This window comes from Branchiostoma belcheri, unplaced genomic scaffold (genome assembly GCF_001625305.1).
Source record: "Branchiostoma belcheri isolate BF01 breed outbred unplaced genomic scaffold, Haploidv18h27 scaffold284, whole genome shotgun sequence".
Classification (NCBI taxonomy): Eukaryota; Metazoa; Chordata; class Leptocardii; order Amphioxiformes; family Branchiostomatidae; genus Branchiostoma; species Branchiostoma belcheri.
Genome location: NW_017803892.1, coordinates 47,629 through 49,151, shown reverse-complemented (window position 1 = coordinate 49,151; position 1,523 = coordinate 47,629). Strand labels below are relative to the sequence as shown.

Sequence of the window (1,523 nt, the reverse complement as noted above, 5' to 3'; positions counted from 1 at the left end):
GTAGCCAGGGGGTTCCGGGGGGTTCGGACCCCCCTGGCTACGGTTTGGTCCACTTTTTATGTAAAGGTCCACGATTTTTCTTGAAAAGATGGACTGGAATCCTAGAAAAACTGCTCCCTTTGTCATTGAATAAAAATTTATCTCTGATTTTTTCTTGGAAATCCTCTCAAAGATGCACGAAATGCCATTTTAGAAGGTTCATTTTTCAAAATTTTGTAAGGAGAACGGCGCTCGAGGTCCCCTCAAGCAGTCGGAAGAACCCCACCCCCCCCCACCCATTCAAAATCCTGGCTACGGCCATGTAACTACATGTCATTCTACCACCAGACAAACATCTTACCTGTCTGTCCACGACTCTCCCAAATCCACAGAAAACCCAGAACAACGCGGAGAAGACTTCTTACTCCCGCCATTTCCTTCACTTACGTGATCTTATGTGCAAGGTACTGCCAGGTGCGGGCTTTGTCTTTATTTGGTTTAAGTCATTTCCTGTTCCTATTCTTCCACGAAACGCAGAGCACTCGGTGGAAATCCTGACTGTGGGAATAATGGTTAGGAATAATCGAAAATGTCCTTTTTGTAAAAACGCCAGTGGGCAGAACCAAATATTCAACCCATGTGAAGAATGGAACATTAGAAACGCTAGAGATGTAGCGAACATGAAGTCAACCATCGCCTCCGTGAAATACCAGTCATACCTGGGCCGTGATGACGTTCGATGTGCCAGTGTGATAAGGCCACACCGACTTAATTTTATGGACGACATCCTCTGAGGACACACGGGCGAATAAAAAAAATCCGACCAAAAATAGAAATGCTACTAAAACACAGGAGTACAAAGCTGGTATTGTGAATTTTCGGCAGTACATAGCGTCGGCACTGTACGTAGGTAGAGCTTCGGCAGCCAGAGTTACCACCGGCTCCGTATTGTCGCTAACTACCATGGATTACCCAGGCCTAGAGCCAGACCAGAGCCTCGGAGGATGTGATCTTTTTTTTTTGAGAACAGGCGAAAATCAATCACATTGTATAGTTCCCATTAATTATGCAAATTAGGTCTTCATTTACATAATCAATATCTGCCAAAGATCCTGTCTTTTCAATTACATATGTCACAAGTGTCACAAGCCCTAATATTGAACACAGCAGAATTTCTGCATTAATTATGCAAATTAGATCCTGATTTGCAGAATTGTACCTCGGTTATATCAAGCATCACTTAAGCTACCTACATGATAAAAAAACACGACGATCTGTCAAACGATTTTATAGTTATCCTCTCTAGCGGATCTTCAGATGCAATGACGGCACCGTGCACTCAATATTTCGGCGTCGGTTCAAGGGATGTCGGCTGTGGCCACTTCAGTTCTTTTGCGGATCAAAATACGGTGCCGTGCGCTCATTCCTTCGTCGGTTGTTGTTGTTGAGATTGCAAACTCGTCTATCTTTTTTGCGGATCGCGTATATCGGCAGAACAAAACACGACGCCATGCGTTCAAGGCATCGGTTCTTGTGATTGTGGA

At 44.3% G+C, this 1,523-nt stretch overlaps 1 protein-coding gene across 1 annotated transcript in view; it reads right to left on the bottom strand.

Moving 5' to 3' along the window:
- Positions 1-413, bottom strand: part of LOC109472812 (receptor tyrosine-protein kinase erbB-4-like) — a 9,245-nt gene extending 8,832 nt beyond the window's left edge. Inside the window, 1 exon segment of the mRNA XM_019772675.1 lies at positions 341-413. Within this exon segment, the coding sequence (XP_019628234.1) occupies positions 341-413 (73 nt within the window).
- Positions 414-1,523: the final 1,110 nt, after the last annotated feature.